Here is a 14,832-nt window from a genome sequence, read left to right as displayed (position 1 = left end):
ATTTTAGTTATTTATTCAGTATATAATTGACTATTCTAAAATTCTAAACAGAGATTGCGGTGTGTTTGTTTTATGTTACTTGGAGACACTTGCATGTGGTGAAGACACTCAAACCTATTACACTAAGACACATGTCTCTTCCTATCGATGGCAACTAGCTGAAGGTTTTGTTATGACAAGTTGTTACTTTTGGAGAAGAATTAATTTGCTATTTATTTAAATGAGTTGTACTTTTGATCCTAAACTTTTGTAAGTGTACTTCAAATCTAGAAAAGTTTATATTAATTGAACTAGTATTGTAAGTTTGTATTAATTTTACAGTATTTGGAGCATTATCTCCTAATGCTGAATCAGTAACTAATAATTGCTCATCCAAGCAACTTGAGATATTGTTATCAATAACTTAAGATATATTTTCTATTAATTCTGCATATGTTCTCAATCGTAGTATTATTATCCCTTTAGCCTCTAAACCTTTGAATCTATACTCGTCATTTTGTTCAATCCATACACCGTTGAAGAGAATAAACACATGTACCAAAACCATATATGTTGATACAATAAAACCAGTAGTATCAAATTTCGTAAATAATAACTCACAATCTACATGATTTACATGACCTTCATGACCGACTACATAACCTACATGACCGACTACATAACCTACATGACCAACAACATAACTTAATCAACCTACAAGACTGCATGACTTACACGACATTGGAAAGGATACATTAACCTAAACATTTTCACCATAAATACATGTTTAACAAGATATCTTGCTGCCACTAGGCCTTTGGTCGAAGTGGTTGGGCTGCTGCCCTCACAAGCGGTTCAAGCCCCCACAAAAGCATTGTGGGGGCTAAAATATTTATAAGTTATTTTCCCTTGTGAAATGCGAGTGGAGCAGAGACATCCATCGTCTGTGAGGGTTATTTGTCTGGGCATGTATTTCATTGAATTTAATATAATAATGTAAGTCCCAGTTATGTATATCTGATTGTAAATATCAGTGTAATGTCTGCTATAATAGCACTTGTAAATATATGTGCAATATAGTAATTTGATGTGTAATTAGTATTAAAAAAAAGATATCTTGTTGAAGAAACTAATTAAACCACCTATATTGCATACATTTTGACATATAAGGAAAAATAGTGAAAAAATTGAAAATAGAATATTATAATATGAGGAAAATATATAAATTCAGCTAGAAAATGTAAAATTTAAAATCTAACAACATTAACATATCTCATTGGGTTGTTTAATGATAAATGCACCACCTTGCAATTGAAAAAAGTATTGGAGTATAAATAGTTCTATTTGTGTAAAAGGTTATGAGAGGTGTTAGAGAGATTTTAAGAGAACATATTTTGAGTGTAAGAAAAGAGTGAAAAGGAGTAGTTTTGATGCACTTAGGATATTTTAGACTTTACGTGTATTTCTTAAGGTATCCATGAAAATAAAAAAGAAAAGGGGTATTCAAATAATTTTTGAACTATTAATGGATATTTAATTAAGGGAAATTATCACTGCACCACTTCTATTTACCTTATGTTCATCGAACCACCACAAAATTCTAACATATTTTCTGCACCACTTTTTTTTAAAATTTATATTAATTAGCCACTTTTGCATAACATCATTAAATAATTTAAATGAAATGATAATTTTACCCTTAAATAAATTAAAAGACCATTTTATTATATAAAAATTTTAAAAAAAAATTATAATTATAAAAATACCTCTAAATTTAATAAAAAAATAAATCTCAAAATTAGAATTTTTATTTTTTAATAAAAAATTATTATTATAAAAATAATTACAAAATTTTGGAATTTGTCTTTTTAATAAATAAGTTTAGTTATTTTAAATAAATTTTACAAAATTATAATTTTTAATAAAAAATAATTATTAAAATTTTAAAAAATATAAATTGAATAAAAATCAACTGAATATCTCTATTTGTGATTTATTTTTGTTAAATTTAAAGGTATTTTTATAATTATAATTATTTTATTTTATAAAAATTTTATAAAATAAAATAATTTTTTAATTTATTAGGAATAAACTTATCAATTCATTTAAATTATTTAATAATATTAGTAAAAAAATAACTAAATAATATAAATTAAAAAATAATACAAAAAATATATTAAAATTTTATGATAATTAAATAAGCACAATGTAAAAAAAAAAATAGTGCAATGATAATTGTCCATTAATTAAACATTCCTTGAAAAGCTAACCCCAATATGATAGAAATTGCACGCGACGTGCAGTTAAATAATACAATAAAAGCAAGAAACGGGTAATAACATCTCGGTACACACTTTTAGTAAAATTATAAAGCAAGAGATAGTTTATGACTTTTATGCGTATACCAAATATATACAGCCCCCCATACTCTGCGAACAGTGAACTGTCGTGTCTTTTGAACGTTACCTAATAATGCCTTCTTAGTTTCAACTAGTTTCAATAGGCCATCGAATTAAAACCCTCTGTAATAAGGGAAGAAGAAGAAGAAGATAAAAGAATGGGAGGGAATGGTTGCGTTTGGTCTTCGGACGAAATTGTGATCAAATCACCAAACGACAAGAGACTTTACAGAGTGATTGAGCTGGAGAACCGCCTTTGTGCTTTGCTTGTTCACGATCCTGAGATTTATGCCGACGATTCATCTAAAACCCTAGAAAACAGCACCGAAGAAGACGAGGAAACTTTTGACGACCAAGACGAAGACGACGAATACGAAGACGAGGAGGAAGATGATGAAAATGATACTGAGAAGGAAGTGAAAGGAAAAGGAATTTTTTCACAGACTAAGAAGGTTAGATTAATTAGCTATTTCATTTTGCTTTTTCAAATATAATTTTTTTATACTAGAAAAATTGATTTAGAAATTTTAAACTTCACAGGCAGCTGCTGCAATGTGTGTAGGAATGGGCAGTTTCTGTGATCCTGTGGAGGCACAAGGCCTCGCTCATTTTCTAGGTTTGTGGTTCGTTTCTTATTAATCCTATTGAAACTTTGTAATCTACGAGGTGTGTTATGAGTGAGTTTGTTGAGGTATGTTTTATGATTTGCTGCAGAACACATGCTTTTCATGGGGAGTACTGAATTTCCTGATGAAAATGAGGTCTGTTTGTTTATGTTTTTCCGCTCCAACACCCCCTTCATATTTTGCCAAACAAAGTAGAAGAAATTTAATCAGTTTCATGAAAACAGTTGGTTCATATGGCACTATGATGACACTGAAATGATAATCAAAACTTATACTCGTTATGTACTGTAAATTTGAGGTTGATATTGATTTATGTGTCATAAAATGATTGTAATTGGGCCTACCAATTTGACTCTATTCTTTGCTAGTATGATAGTTACTTATCCAAGCATGGAGGTTCATCGAATGCATACACGGAAACTGAGCACACTTGTTATCATTTCGAAATCAAACGGGAGTTTCTTAAGGGTGCTTTGATGAGGTAAATGCTGATTTCTTCATGTATGTAATTTTGATAACCATAGTCCTTGAGTTTATTGATTTTTCTTCCTATATTTGTTTTAATGAAGCAGAGTGTGGGTTTCTATCTTTTTTCTTTTTTATGCCTTCTTGCTTTGACATTGAGTTTTGTTGTTGGCTGCAATCTGCTTTCTCAATTTCATACCATTTAATAGATATTCTATGTCGATATTTATGTTACACATACAATTTTATGTAATCAGGAGAACTGCTATTCTTTTAGCTAAAGTGGGTTTTTTAAAGCTTATCTGGAGTTATGTTTTGGTTTAATTTCTCATCCTCCCTATTGGTCATTACTTCTTGATCATCATTCATTTTTTACCAATATACATTTTTTATGTTTACCATGATCTTTAGTGTCATTGGTTCTTATCTAATGAAGATTATGCTTTGACATGATGTTTATTGCTGTTGCATTATTTGGTGCTAGTAGCATGACTCCATACTTTTAATGTTTAAGTTGCGTCAACGAAGTCATTTCTTTTACCATCAATCCTTAAAAGATAGCTGCCATACTCTGCCTTCACAGATTAGGGGATTGGTTGGATGTCTTTTAAGCTGGTCTTTTTGCCTTATCAGATTTTCTCAGTTTTTTATTTCACCCCTTATGAAAGTGGAAGCCATGGAACGAGAGGTTCTTGCTGTAGATTCAGGTGTGTATTATTCTTACCTAATACTATTAGACCTTTTTTTCCTTGAAAGATTTCAATTTTAACTACATTTATCATTTAGTTCTCATTGCATTGCTGTCATGTTGTTCATTGCTGAATGTTATGCCATAATATGAACGATATGGACGATAGAATTTAACCAGGCTTTGCAAAATGATGCTTGCCGCCTTCAACAACTTCAGTGCCATACATCTCAACTCGGTCATGCTTTTAACAAATTCTTTTGGGGTAAGCTCACCAGTACTTTGTTCATGTTTATTGGACTATCTATTTAACTGTTTATATTGAAATGTCTTTTTGTCTTCATTTAAGGGAATAAAAAAAGTCTGATTGATGCTATGGAGAAAGGAATCAATTTGCGGGAGCAAATTATGAAATTGTACATGAACTATTACCAAGGTGGGCTAATGAAGCTAGTTGTCATCGGAGGAGGTACAGTTTTCCTTTTGAGTTGCTATATATTATTTATTTTATTATGCAGTGCTTTATTCTTAGTTGAGAAGGAACAGAGCCAGTATTTGAAAATTTTCAATAAGTGGAACTGAATTCCACAAAGCTTTTGGCGGTGGAAGTAGGGATATTGTTATGGACGATGAATTCAATGTAGTTTGAAGAGCTAGTGTTAGCCAATATGGTGGTGGGATGGCATGTCAGTGATGGTTTGGCGGTGATGGAGATACTGTTGTGATCATTTAGTGTTAGATATGGTGATGGTAATCATATGCAGTGTGGTAGGAGAGGGGATGGTGTTGCTGGCAGCATGATAGTGCACTGCAGAAGTGGTGCTAGCCATGAGGTTTATGATTTTCTGGTGTTGGAGATGATGAAAAATGGTTGAGGTTTGGAGGCATTGAGCTTGTTGATAGGGGTTGTGAAGTAGTGGTGACAACACCTCTTCTCTATTGTAGAGCCTTGTCCCCCACTCATAATTAATATATTGTTTCATGTCCTTTGCTTAAAACGGAGTTCAGACCCATTTTCTGGTGTTGTGGGGATGTTGAAATGTGGCTGAGGTTTGGAGCCATTGAGCTTGTTAATGGGGTTTGTGTAGTAGTTGTGACAACACTTATTCCCTATTGTAAAGCTTTGTCCTCCACTCTCATGGTAGATATACTGTTTCATATCCTTCACTTAAGACGGGAATTCAGAACCATTTCCATTGCACTGTCATAGATTCCACGGGTGAAACTTCCTATTAAGATGAATCATGTTTTAAGGTGAAGCCCTATAACTAGTTAAGGCTTTTAACTAGTAAAATTTTTTAGCCTCAAACTTTGTGAATCATGGACCTTGTGGAAAAGGGAGTTTAGGTTCCCTGTCTAGTAAACTGAACCTCTTGTCCTTTTATAAACGTCAAGCTTATCAAATGATAATCTATGACTTTTTCACTTCTTGTTTTAGTGTCTCTAGGGAATAGTTCTTTTACAAAAAGATGGCATTAATTCCTCAATGTGAAATTTTTGTGATTCTCATAGTTTTACTTTTGTCTTGATTTTGGTTAAAAACTGAAATAAACATTAGCACACATTGGCACATTTGTTTTAAAATGAACCATCTACACTAATAAAGGAATTGGTAATTGATATCCTTTGTCATGCAAGGTTCCAGAAAAAAAACTTTGTAATGGATGTTGTTGTTGAATTGGATGGAAATTTGAGGATATTGGTGTTTTAAATGAATGTGGTCTTAGTAGTATTGCTTGCTATTGCTGCAGAACCTCTGGATACACTTCAGAGTTGGGTTGTGGAATTGTTTGCCAATGTCAGAAAAGGTCCTCAAATAAAACCTCAGTTTACAGTGGAAGGAACTATATGGAAAGCTTGTAAACTCTTTAGGCTGGAGGCTGTTAAGGATGTTCATATTCTGGACTTAACATGGACCCTGCCATGTCTTCATCAAGAATATTTGAAGAAATCTGAAGATTATTTAGCCCATCTCCTGGGACATGGTAAGATATATCATTGCATTCGATATAGGAATTGTATGCATGTGTATCTCTGTTTCTTTATGTGTGCAGAAGAAAGGAATGTTGATCCTGGTTCACATTTCTCAAATGTTACTGTGGTAACTTCCGATGACTTGCTTTGTAAGCCAAGCCATCATTACTTCTGACTACTGTGGCACTTTGGTTTCCTTTATTTGGAAATCCTAATCTCACCAAGTGTTATTTGAATTGTTGGGGGATGACTTTGCCAACAGTCTCATAAACAAACCATAAGAAGAATAATTAACTTGTGCCTACAGTTAGATTTCTGGAATAATCTCTGTCCTCATTTTTCTGGCTAGGATGTTTGACATTACCCAAATTTATATGATTTCTATGTTCACCATGTGTTTTTGCATTTAAGTGCAATTCTGAGCACAATATTTATATTTTCAGAGGGCAGAGGAAGCTTGCATTCCTTTCTTAAAGGTAGAGGGTGGGCAACTTCTATTTCCGCTGGTGTTGGTGATGAAGGAATGCACCGATCTTCTATAGCTTATATCTTTGTCATGTCCATACACCTAACAGATTCTGGATTGGAAAAGGTATTTATCTTGTCTCCTGTTAAGGATATCTTCTCTTGGTTGTACGGAACAACTGAAACTGACTGAAAAATGCTTAAGAAGCTCTGCTAGTTTATCAATTTTAATCACATGGATGATAATTTAGGCTTACACAAATTTCTGGATGAGGATCATTCAGTTATTTTTGGCATGTTTGATCAGTTATGACCTCGCTATTTGTAGATGGTATTGTATGTTCATCTAGATTGCTTGAGAATTAGTGTAGCAGAAAGCAAGTTCGGGACTTACTAACTTTTGATGCTCTGTTGCTACTGTGTGGGAAATTTGACTTGCTCCTTTGTGTGGCATAGTTGCCCTTTCTATCTGATTCTCTGACTACTAGAATATATGTTTAAAGTGACTATGCAGATTTAGATTCAATGTTATTAATCTTCTTCTAATAGAATGCTAAAATGTTATTGCTTCTTTTCCATATGTTTCCCTTATTTTGCAGATCTTTGACATCATTGGCTTTGTTTATCAATACATTAAACTATTGCGCCAAGTTTCTCCCCAAAAATGGATATTTAAGGAACTTCAGGACATTGGGAACATGGAATTTAGATTTGCAGAGGAGCAACCTCAGGATGATTATGCTGCAGAACTTGCAGGTTCACTTTATTGACTATTAGCTTGTCTGATTCTTTTGATGCTACTTCTGAATTAAGGTGTTACTGGTTTGCTTATTTCATTACTTTATGTGGGTGTACGCGGTGTTTAATTGGAAGTTAAGACTATCATTCAATTGGCCTTTAGATTTTCTTGTAGCCAATATCCTTTTATAATATAATCAACTGACTACTGTTGATCTAGAAATCTTATTGAGTTTCTTGTACCAAATGCAATTTTTGTTATTTGCCAGTTGCCCCACTGAGAATTTATTAGAAGTGATAGAGAGCTTTGGCATCATTATTGGTCTCAAAGTCAACATGGCAAAATCCAATGAAGAAGGGGTATTGAGCTAATTTAGTTTTTTGGCATCTATTTGGGCCTTTTTCTTTTTGAGGATTTTCAAGATTCTTTCCCTTAATTGTCCTATGAACTGGGAAGTTATTGAGCTAGGTTTCTCTTCTTAGAGATTCTTGATCGGCGTGGGCTGTTTTCTGTATGCAACAGGTAGACTCAAAATTTGTAAACTGTTTTTTTTTTTTTTTTAATATATATCCACATTCTAATGGGCTGATTTGTTTTCTTTCGTGGACACCTGGTCCACTCTAGTTCTTAGCTTTATTTTTATTAACATAGTTGAAAGAAATGTTTGGCCTCGTTGCCATGTAATAAGCATTACAAAAGTAGCAAGTAATTATTGGATAACTGTCTACAATGTAGGGATATTGCATCCTATCCTATGAAAATTTTTACCTGCTAGATCCTGGATGTTACTGCTTTTATTTAGTGGAGTAATTGACATGAAAATGTTAACACATTACAAGAAAGAACTCTATTATCATCATTCTTATCTTCTTTGGATTATATTGTTTCTCTCTATTAAACTCTAACTATTATATTGTTTCTCTCTACTAAACTGTATCTAAAAATTTGTTATGGCAGGGAATTTACTTATTTATCCATCAGAACATGTCATTTATGGAGACTACATGTACGAGGTGTGGGATGAGGATATGATAAAACATTTACTGGGTTTCTTTATGCCAGAAAACATGAGGATTGATGTAGTATCAAAATCCTTTGCTAAGTCACAAGGTAATTTAATAACTAAACTGTCTGTTTCTCTAGATGATAGTGTTGCGTGGCTAAACCTTCTCTAGGACGCATGGATTATATTTGATGATCATGAATTCTATCTTCTGATTAAATGAACTGAGTTGTTTTTCTTTTGTTGAAACAGTTTAGCTAAACAGTCCTAACAATCTTGTTTCTCTTCCAGATTTCCATTATGAGCCTTGGTTTGGTTCACGCTACACTGAGGAAGATATTTCCCCATCTTTGATGGAATTATGGAGGAATCCTCCAGAAATTGATGTGTCATTACAACTGCCATCCCAGAATGGGTTCATTCCAACTGATTTTTCCATTCGAGCGAATGACATATCTAATGATCTTGTGACTGTCACTTCTCCAACATGTATAATTGATGAACCATTAATCAGATTCTGGTACAAGCTAGATAATACTTTTAAACTACCCCGTGCGAATACATATTTTCGCATAAATCTGAAGGGAGGATATGATAATGTAAAGAATTGTATTTTAACCGAACTCTTTATTCACCTTCTTAAAGATGAGCTGAATGAGATTATATATCAGGTTAGTCGCTTATCTTTTATCAAGAATGAAATTTTGCTTCTGCCTAAATTCTGGCTTATCATTTTTGTTATTCATGACTGATATGATCCAGTGAGGCCAAGCTGGCTAACAGGTAGATATGTTTGATACCCCACTGAACCCCAAGGTGTTGGATTGAGTGGTTAAGACCCTTGGATTCAACCAAGAGGTCTGGGGCTCAAATCCCTTGGGGCCATCTACCGGGGATACTAATGTACCACAGGATTCCTGACTATCAAGGTTATAGGGTTTGGTAGTAGTCCCTAGTTTAGACCTCTGTGAACATAGATAGGATGAGGGATACTTGGCTATATAAGAGAGCAAGGATTTGTAACATTATTTATTGAGGGAAACCAAGAAGCATCCCCTCAGAAAGATTCCACCATGCACACTCCAGAATGTGTGGTTGATTAAAGGTACCCATTTACATGCTCCAAATTTGGGCCTCATCTAGCCAATACCATGAGCATAGGGACCTCCAGCATCCATCAATAAATGCATTTTCCCCATGTTCTTACAAGTAAAATGTTGAGATTTTTTTTTTTTTTTTTTGTTCCCGAGTCATATTTGTCTATATTTGATGTCTTGTTTAACTTATTTCTTCTACTTTCTAATCTTCTTATTCCTCTCTAATTTTATTCATATATGTCATTTAAGGTCACTGCATGATATAAATTACCATTGGTTGTCTCCAGGCCAGTGTTGCCAAGTTGGAAACTTCTGTATCTATCTTCAGTGACAAGCTGGAACTAAAGGTGTATGGTTTCAATGACAAGCTTCCAGTTCTCTTATCTAAGATTTTGGCAATAGCCAAATCCTTTCTGCCATCTGATGATCGTTTTAAGGTAGCTATACTATTTTTTCCCCCCCTTCTTTCTTCTTTCTTTTTAATCTTTTTCATTATTATTATTATCTTCTTCTTCTCCTTCTTCTTCTTCTTATTATTATTTACATTCTACCAATTTCCAGCCATCTCTTGCTTGCTGTGTTATTTTACCATTTTCTTACTGAGAAAGTCCTGGGTTGTTGGTTCTTGTATTCTCATTATCAGCTGACCTGAGAAACTTTTGTCATGAGTGGTTCTTGTTGAAAATTGTATACTAGCTGGCAAGCAAGTCTGCAGTTTGATTAGTTTCTTATGCATGATAGATTTAAATGAGACAGAAGCAACTGATTGTTTATAGTTATTACCATCTTAAATGTATGTTGGATAAAAATTTGATGCTGAATTAAGTTGGGAGGAGTAGAATTTGTTTGTTTCTTATTTCAGCTTATCTTTGATGAAACTGACTAGGAACTTAACAGGTCATTAAAGAAGATGTGGTGAGAACTTTGAAAAACACCAATATGAAGCCGCTTAGTCATTCATCATACCTGAGACTACAAGTTCTATGTCAGAGTTTCTATGATGTAGATGAGAAGTTATCTATACTACATGGCCTGTCTCTTGCAGATTTGATGGCATTCATTCCTGAGCTTCGTTCACAGGTTTGCTAATTACTAAGCAAATTAGATTTTCATTGATTTTATTTTTTAATTTGTGCTGCAAATTCTTTATAAATAGAATTGTTTCCTTAAACTTGATGGTGTGTGGCTGGCCAGAAGAATGTTCTGAACGAGACGCATGCTCACATGCCAATAACTCCCATATTGTCAGGGAGCTGTTGCATGTTCTCTTTTCCATTTTGCCAATGAAAGCAGCATTTTTGATCTATGAAATTGGCGATCCTTCGAAGCAAAGGGAAAAGGAGAAAAAAGAAAGGATAGACCGCAAGGGTTGTTCAAGCTGGCATTGATAGCTTGAACCCTAATTGTGGTTCCCTTGAAAAAAACAAACATTAGTTTTTGGGTACCTCTTGGCCATCAGGGAAAAATAAAATAGGAAATTGAGCATCCAATCAATTTAATTCAATATATCTTACTTAAAATGAATTTAAATTCATGGATAAATTCTGCTGCTTACCCTAATGAAGACACTTTAGTTTTTCATCTTGAATTTCTGAAATACCTATGACTTTGTAAGCTAACATTGAAGGGGTCAAAATGTGGAAACTACTGACAGGTGTCTTCTAATGGCCAAGGTTATCTATCAGCAGTCAAGCCTCAAATTTTGTCAACCTATCACCGATGCCGGTTGAATTACCAGTTCTTAATTAATGCCGATTTGCCATTTTACCTAGGACATAAGTCAATCTGATTGATTAATTTGGACTTCTGGTTTGAGTTATTTGTTTTATATTTCTGTCTTTGATTTAAGACTTTTTTCAATGAGTCCTACCTACTATGTCCGCTTAAATAACAGCTATATATTGAGGGCCTTTTACACGGCAATTTGTCACAAGAAGAAGCGATTCACATATCGAATATATTTAAAAGTATCTTCTCTGTACAACCTCTTCCGATTGAAATGAGGCATCAAGAGTGTGTAATTTGCCTTCCCTCAGGTGCCAACCTCGTACGAAATGTGAGCGTGAAGAATAAGTGTGAAACAAACTCCGTGATTGAGGTAGTTGAAATGGACATTATTTAATCCTTCTTTGGGCTGCTCAAATTTTGTGTTCCCATCCTTCAGTTTTCTTTTTTGCTAATTCTTTGGTTTTTGCTTTGCAGCTTTATTTCCAAATTGAACAAGAAAAAGGAATGGAATTGACAAGATTGAAGGCCTTGATTGATCTTTTCGATGAAATTTTGGAAGAGCCGTTTTTTAATCAGCTAAGGTGATCTTTCGTTGGGTAGAAATTCTTTCTCAATCGATGTTGTTTTGTGGCCATAGATTAGTTCCAGAGGATTTTACTGGTGAAAGTTCTCAGGCTTGAGAATACTGATTTAGACAAATTTCTTTTCGATAGGATGCGGGTGCTGTCTGATTATAACTGGAAGAGTTTTTTCTGTGTCAGAAATTCGTCTGATCTATTGTTTCCCTACTTGTTCTAGGCCAGACAAGGAAAGCTAGTCTCAGTTTATGAAGCAAATAATTTTCATAGGGAATGGTTCTCTTAGATGTAATCTCCAATCTCCTAGGTTGAGCTAACTGCTTGCATACGCTGAATGGAAAAGCATTAAAGAGCCGTTGACCCATAATAATGTTCAGCATTATCTTTTTTGTTTCCTTTTTCTAATTTTATTTTGTGTGGATGGAAGACCTAGAATCAACCATCAATGACCTCAGTGGCACTGAGTTTCAACTGGGATTTGATTTTAACCCATTTTTCCTTTATTTTGGAATATAGGACAAAGGAGCAGCTTGGTTATGTTGTTGAATGCAGCCCAAGGGTAACATATCGTGTTTTGGGGTTTTGTTTCTGTATTCAATCTTCCAAGTACAACCCAATCTATTTGCAGGAGAGAATTGACAACTTCATTAGTGGCCTGGATGAGTTGTTGGTAAACATAGAAATCCATCTCATCTAATTTCATTTTGTTTTTTTAATGATCTTTGTATCAACAATTGATACTTTCTCGTGTTTATGCAATGATTTAAATGATCGTAATAGTGAGTCATGCTGTATAAATTTTGTCATGTTATTCTTATGTAATTTTGGGTACAAATAACATAATGAATCTTTCTATTTTTAAAATGGGATTTTTTTTTTCCCCTCAGAGGAGATTGTTACCAGCATTTTTTCATATATCTAGGGTCAGTTTCTATATATAGCCATTAAGCATCTGGTATAAAGGCAGTCAAAGACCTTCTTTCTGGGACATTAAATATCCTGGATTTCATTTGTTTTATCAGTCACCTCTTATGAAGTGGTGCAGCTAACATTACCAAATAGAGGAGCTGCATGCATGCCAGTGCTATTCTTGTACGTTAGAAAGCATGAGTTTTGTTGGTGAATCTATTTAGTTAAATAAAGCATGGTCCTGGTAGGACAAAAAAGTTTATTTTTTGGGAATCAATTACATTCCATATTAAATAATTTAGTATAGTGGTATATATTTAATGAGTTATTTTATGTCCTACTTAATTTACCTTCTACTTAAAAATTATTTCTTGAAAAAGATTATTGAATAATGGGGGTGGGGAGTAGGCTTTGTGGTATAAAATGATTCATCCTTTCAAGAACCATCCTGTGGGGCTGAATTTGGCTAGAATTTACGGCTGATATTCTGACCTGTGTATTGTTTATTGCCATGCCAATTTAGTGCACCTTCAATCTTATTATGTTACTCACTTTTGAGGAAAGTTGAAAGTGTGAAAACAATGTCAGCATGTACTGTTGGACATTGTGCATTGTTTACTTAATCTTTCCTCCACGACACTTTTCCTTATTTTAAACTATGTATGCATTGCAGGAAGGTTTAGATGATGAATCTTTTGAGAATTACCGAAGTGGTTTAATGGCAAAGCTACTGGAGAAAGACCCTTCCCTTACATATGAATCCAATCGATTTTGGAATCAGATCACCGATAAAAGGTACTAGTGGTTTTGGTTGCCATTGATAATGGTTACTACTTTGTGTCTATACAACTCCTTAAATATCTCAATTAATAATCTGATTTATGGTGATGTGATTTCTGGCTACTGACATAGTCAATAATACTGTAGTTTATAAGTTAGGGTATAAAGTTTGTATCCAATTGATAGGGCACCTATCAATGATTAACATCAGCAAGTTGTGTACTTTATTAATCCACAATTAATGTGTAATTCTGTTGCCCCTATTAATGAGTGTCGTGTCATCTGCCATATCAGTTATTACAAAAAGTTTGTATCCCAACTTTGTCCAGATGGTATTATTCATTATATAAAAAAATATATATTTGAATGCTCCATTATAACTTCTGTAATTATTATTTTCAGGTATATGTTCGATCAGTCACAGAAGGAAGCAGAAGATCTTAAAAGCATCAAGAAGAATGACGTTATCAGCTGGTATAAAACGTATTTGCAACAATGGTCTCCAAAGTGTCGGAGACTTGCAGTTAGGGTATGGGGTTGCAACACCAACATAAAAGAATCCGAAAAACATTCCAAGTCTGCGCTTGTTATTAAGGACCTCACAGCGTTTAAGTTATCATCTGAGTTCTATCAGAGCCTGTGCTGAAGGTATACAATACAAATTAGATAAAAATACTGAAAACATTTATTGACGGCCTAAAGTTTGAGCCACAGAGTAGAAGTAACGATTCATTTGTTCGCCTAAATAACCCGATTAAAGCTGATTAGAGCGCTTGGGAAACATCATGTAACAATATAATTGGTTGATACAACATTCATATAACATTTCAATTCTTTTGGATACAGAAATATTGTTAGGTATTTCCGATTTTCATTTTTATTTATTTTTAATCTAATCAATTTCAAGCCTGCTTTTACTGAGGTATAAGCTCAGGTGGGAAGAAAGATTAATCAGATTTTTGCCGCTTTTCTTCATTAATATTGGTCTGTACTCAAATGAGTTCGGTTATACACAATGCACTGCAAAGTGCCATGTTGGGGCTGAAGTCCTAAGTTTCCGTTATGTGGGCCCAAAACAAAAGACAAAGCAACCGCTTCTGATCTCATGGTTGCTTTTGATCTCATTCACCGTTTGGAAGTAATTTTAGACAAAACCGATGGATTATGATACATATATTAATGTTCAGTTTGTCCTTCATAAATTAGTTATTTTTTTAAATGTCTTAAACTATTATAAATTTTAATTTACTTATAATTATTGTTCAAAAGATAAAAGGCTAATATGAGCTCGTGAATGAAAATAATATTCGATAATTCTGACACCGCAAGGAGAATCAAGAACGGTTATCAATCAAGGGATTCACTTCAAATGGTTGAGAAATATTTTTGAGGATTATCAATT

At 33.7% G+C, this 14,832-nt stretch overlaps 1 protein-coding gene across 3 annotated transcripts; it reads left to right on the top strand.

Annotated features, from left to right (window-relative positions):
• The first annotated feature begins 2,419 nt into the window (after positions 1 to 2,419).
• On the top strand, positions 2,420 to 14,384 carry LOC18040219 (nardilysin-like). 3 transcript variants are annotated; one of them, XM_006431955.2, is made up of 19 exons: positions 2,420 to 2,830; positions 2,919 to 2,994; positions 3,093 to 3,139; positions 3,373 to 3,485; positions 4,103 to 4,176; positions 4,327 to 4,422; positions 4,507 to 4,626; positions 5,909 to 6,142; positions 6,575 to 6,723; positions 7,196 to 7,352; positions 8,293 to 8,445; positions 8,630 to 9,009; positions 9,723 to 9,872; positions 10,333 to 10,515; positions 11,330 to 11,533; positions 11,638 to 11,744; positions 12,258 to 12,411; positions 13,324 to 13,445; positions 13,833 to 14,384. In XM_006431955.2, the coding sequence occupies exons 1-19, from the start codon at positions 2,537 to 2,539 to the stop codon at positions 14,074 to 14,076; spliced, it is 3,057 nt and encodes a 1,018-aa protein (XP_006432018.1). In that variant the 5' UTR covers positions 2,420 to 2,536; the 3' UTR covers positions 14,077 to 14,384. The 3 variants fall into 3 exon arrangements, with proteins under 3 accessions (XP_006432018.1, XP_024039654.1, XP_024039655.1); XM_024183886.1 differs by lacking the exon at positions 5,909 to 6,142; XM_024183887.1 differs by lacking the exons at positions 2,420 to 2,830; positions 2,919 to 2,994 and having other exon boundaries at positions 3,381 to 3,485.
• The last annotated feature ends 448 nt before the right edge of the window (positions 14,385 to 14,832 follow it).

This window comes from Citrus clementina, unplaced genomic scaffold, assembly GCF_000493195.1.
Source record: "Citrus clementina cultivar Clemenules unplaced genomic scaffold, Citrus_clementina_v1.0 scaffold_5, whole genome shotgun sequence".
Classification (NCBI taxonomy): Eukaryota; Viridiplantae; Streptophyta; class Magnoliopsida; order Sapindales; family Rutaceae; genus Citrus; species Citrus x clementina.
This window is presented reverse-complemented; position numbering and strand designations above follow the sequence as displayed.

Coding starts and splice junctions, on each gene's coding strand:
- LOC18040219 (XM_006431955.2), top strand. CDS start 2,537: ATGGGAGGGAATGGTTGCGTTTGGTCTTCGGACGAAATTGTGATCAAA. Junction 4,177..4,326: donor GGTTCTTGCTGTAGATTCAG/GTGTGTATTATT, acceptor TATGGACGATAG/AATTTAACCAGGCTTTGCAA. Junction 8,446..8,629: donor ATCCTTTGCTAAGTCACAAG/GTAATTTAATAA, acceptor TTTCTCTTCCAG/ATTTCCATTATGAGCCTTGG.